Source organism: Pygoscelis adeliae, unplaced genomic scaffold, assembly GCF_000699105.1.
Source record: "Pygoscelis adeliae isolate BGI_AS28 unplaced genomic scaffold, ASM69910v1 Scaffold74, whole genome shotgun sequence".
NCBI classification, from domain to species: Eukaryota; Metazoa; Chordata; class Aves; order Sphenisciformes; family Spheniscidae; genus Pygoscelis; species Pygoscelis adeliae.
In genome coordinates this window covers 688,357-691,965 of record NW_008824665.1, presented here as the reverse complement: position 1 = coordinate 691,965, position 3,609 = coordinate 688,357, and the positions used below count along the sequence as shown (strand labels likewise).

Genomic DNA, 3,609 nt, shown 5'->3' with positions numbered 1-3,609 from the left:
AAAGGGGTCCGACCCGCCTGTCTCTTCTGGGTGCTGGCACAAAGCGGTGGTGCGTTCCTTACAGAGCTGGTGGGAAACCAAATTGAATACCCTGAGAGCGGATCAGTGCTAAAGCCTGGCTGGATATGAGCTGGGTAGAATGATAGAATGATAGAATGATAGAATGATAGAATCATAGAATCATTAAGGTTGGAAGAGACCTCTAAGATCATCGAGTCCAACTGTCAACCCAACACCACCATGCCCACTAAACCATGTCCCTAAGCGCCTCATCTACACATCTTTTAAAAACCTCCAGGGATGGTGACTCAACCACTTCCCTGGGCAGCCTGTTCCAATGTTTAACCACTCTTTCAGTAAAGAAATTTTTCCTCACATCCAATCTCCATTACCTGGGGGTAACCCAGGAACACCTTCAAAGCATATTTCACTTTACAGTCAGAGGGGTTTTTCCAGAGCAGGGAGGTTTCTTGTCAGCTTGTCCCATCTACCTGGTGTCACAACAGGCCCGTGTGGGAAACACGTGCAACTGGGTTCCCACTGCAACCGTATTGAGGGAGCAATTCCCCCCCAGGTCAAGACTATTCTCACTGGGGTTTCACTGACATGTCGGACCTTTTCCTAGAGGCTCCCATGTGTTTCCAAGAGATCTTTGCATCCAGTGCCTGCTTTCAAGAGCTGCCAAGACAGTGCCGAGGTTGCTTGTCTCTCTACCAGGCTTTGGGTCTGAGCAGTGAAGAGCTTGGCCATGAGAGATTTTAATAAACTGAAATGCCCTATGTGTTTAACAGAGAGGAACAGAAGCATCAACTTTTTTTGGTGTGCTCAAAGGCAAAATGCTGCAGCTCCTACAATAGCAAATCTCCAACTCGAGAGGACCTGAACTGATAAATTCAGGTCTAGTCCTAGATACCAGTGGAGCAGTAGTGGACACCCCTCTGTGTGCTTATGGGACCTCATCAGACAGTGCCACTGGCACTGAAATTGTATTGTGACCTTCAAAAACCTTTTTCTGCTCAGTCTTTTTTTTTATAATTAAAATTATAGATGAAAGTAGCAGGAGACAGTCACATAAAAGGGGACGGGCACAGAAGCATTCATTTACAAAATCTCCCCATGCGCTTAGGAACGCGGCTATTTCTTTTATCTATTTGGATGGCCAGATCCTTTCAGATAATGACAGGGCTGCAGGTTTTTTTAATAGCTTGTGTCTGCAGAGAGGCATGATGCTGGGAGAGGTGAGCCCGCACCCGAGCAGTCCGTCCCCTGGGAGCGCCTGCCCCAGCCAGCAGTGCTCACCGGACTGAGCACAGCCTTGCAGGGAAATCCTCCTGGAGCTGGCGCCCTGCTAGAAACAACCTCTCCCTGCCTGAGTGCAGCCTGAGCCTGGAAATACAACTCCAGGAGATCTGCCTTTTTTTTTGGGGGGGGGTGTTTGTTTTTTGTTTTGGGGGGGGGGGGGGGCGTGCTGCTCTGAAGAGGGATTCATCCCATCAACAGAACTCCCGGGGGCCCGCGGCTGGGGAAAGATGCTCCCCGTAACCCCTCTGAGCTCCTCGCAGGGACCCCAGCAGAGCCAAAGGTAAGTTGTCCTGAATTAAATTCATTTCTGAGCTTGCGTTGGGCTAGTGCAGTGGCATCGCAAGTCAGGTCCACAAGGACTTCCCGCAAAACAGGAGCCACTTCGTTAAAGTTGGTCATTCACTACTGTGATAAAGTAATTAAAGCCTCCCAATCGCTTTCTCCCCCTGCTGCTCCTTCTCTACGTACAAGCATCAGGACTCTAGCATAGACGGAGCTGTTGACACTTTGTCAGTGAAAATCCAGAACTGTGCGAGTAAGAGAAATGTTTTATGGGGACTATAAATAGTTTTGCATTAAGGCAAATGTATTCTCCTGCCTAAAATAGATTCACCTTGCAAACGGCTTAAGGACAGTTTCAGTGCCAGAGGAACGCCTTCAGATTTCCCTCAGGAGACAGAAACAGCCTTTTTCCCCTGAAAAAGCAAACGAGACCAGCAGCCGCAGACCCCTCTGCTGCCACCACCCTCTCCCCCCCCGGCTCCTCGCTGCCTGGCAGCATCCCGCTGTGCTTGGGTGTCAGCCTGGGAGACCACCCAGCATCCTTCCACCAAAAAGGGACATTAATTCATGCAACTAACTTTTCCAATCATTTTTTCCAGACGCTTGCAACACGCGTGCTCATTACACGGGTGAAAGGCAAGAGGAAACTTTGGGGAGGGGGAGCAGCGACTTCCCACGATCGCATGGAGCAGCGGGTTGCTTCCCCTTCACTCCAAAGGGAATAATGCAGCCAGACAATGCAAACATCCTCTTTGCTAGGGCTGCAATGTGTTAACAGCACTCTCCCCTTGCTGCCAGACCATCATTTCATTCCCTGCGGAGAAACACCGTCGGGGGAGGGGAGGACAACAAGATGTCAGAAGAGAAAAAAAATATTTTTAACTCACCTTTAGGCTGTGCGTTGGGTTGACGACGCAGACAAGTTGCCCGGCAGCTGAGAAAACCCTCTTAGCCTTGTAGTGCTGAAACCGCAGGTGAATAAGATCTAACACAGCCCCAAAGCACTGGGTGAAGAAAAGCATCACAACTTTTGGCGTTGCTGCTGCTGCTGCTGGCGGCGGGCAGGGGAAGCAGCGAGGGAGCCCCTGAGTCCTTGAGCCCGGGGAGAGAGTGCAGTCGGCGAGAGCTACGCTCTGGCACGGCTTAGCATGCCTTCATATTCATCATCAAAATAAGACGGGAAGAGGCTTGCAGCAGCGGGGCGGCCAATGGAAAGGACAGAAATGTTATCCTTGAGGTCCGGAGACAGCCAATAACGAATGCCTCCCCTCCAGAAACTCCCTGATGAATTGAGCCTGGTGGAGAATGTATTATTGAACATTACCATACATCAGCACGTTGCATTTATCTTGTGATTACAGCCAGTCATACGTGAGGCTGTGGAGATACACAGGCAAAATTGATTGCTTAATGTCTCCATTTATTAATTGCCTTAATTTAACAAAAGAGCACTTGGATACCAAAGATAAACGTAAGGCACAGGGAAGAAGCCCACCAGTGAAACTGTTAGAAAGTAGCAAAAATAGATTAAGTAGACTATGTTTTACCGAGGGAGAAAAATCAAATATGCAAAGAGAGTTACAGTTCCTTGCAGGGGTTAAGCAGAAGTAGAGCTTGCTATATAAATGGATTCACGTCTTTGCATTTGCAGGCTTCGATTTGGATTTTCACCACTCTGAAGTTTTCTAAATTTTATATTCTGCTACCTCACAAGGGTCCCAGCACACACATAACATTTCCCCCCCCCACTAAAAATAGGAGAGGTCAGGTCTCAGGTCTGGTGTAACTTGGAATAACTCCATTTAAGTCAGCGATGTTTTCCTGATTTACGTTCGCCGGTGGATCAGGTCCGTTGGACACAAAACATGGTAATTACTGGATGCTGGAACTATGAAAGCATAAAAAGGCACAGAGCATGCTTCTAAAAATAATGAAATACATGATGCATGAGAGCACACACAGAGAGAAACTTGCACTGAGGGAGAAGTGTCTTCTAAATCAACAGAATAATTAAACATGCAGAAG

General features: G+C 48.3%; 1 protein-coding gene across 1 annotated transcript in view; it reads right to left on the bottom strand.

The window, feature by feature from the left end:
* The window catches only part of SIAH3 (siah E3 ubiquitin protein ligase family member 3), a 50,306-nt gene extending 47,700 nt beyond the window's left edge, over positions 1 to 2,606 (bottom strand). The window contains exon 1 of the mRNA XM_009322825.1: positions 2,472 to 2,606. Within this exon, the coding sequence (XP_009321100.1) occupies positions 2,472 to 2,606 (135 nt within the window). The remainder of the gene's footprint in view (positions 1 to 2,471) is intronic.
* Between the last annotated feature and the right edge of the window lie 1,003 nt (positions 2,607 to 3,609).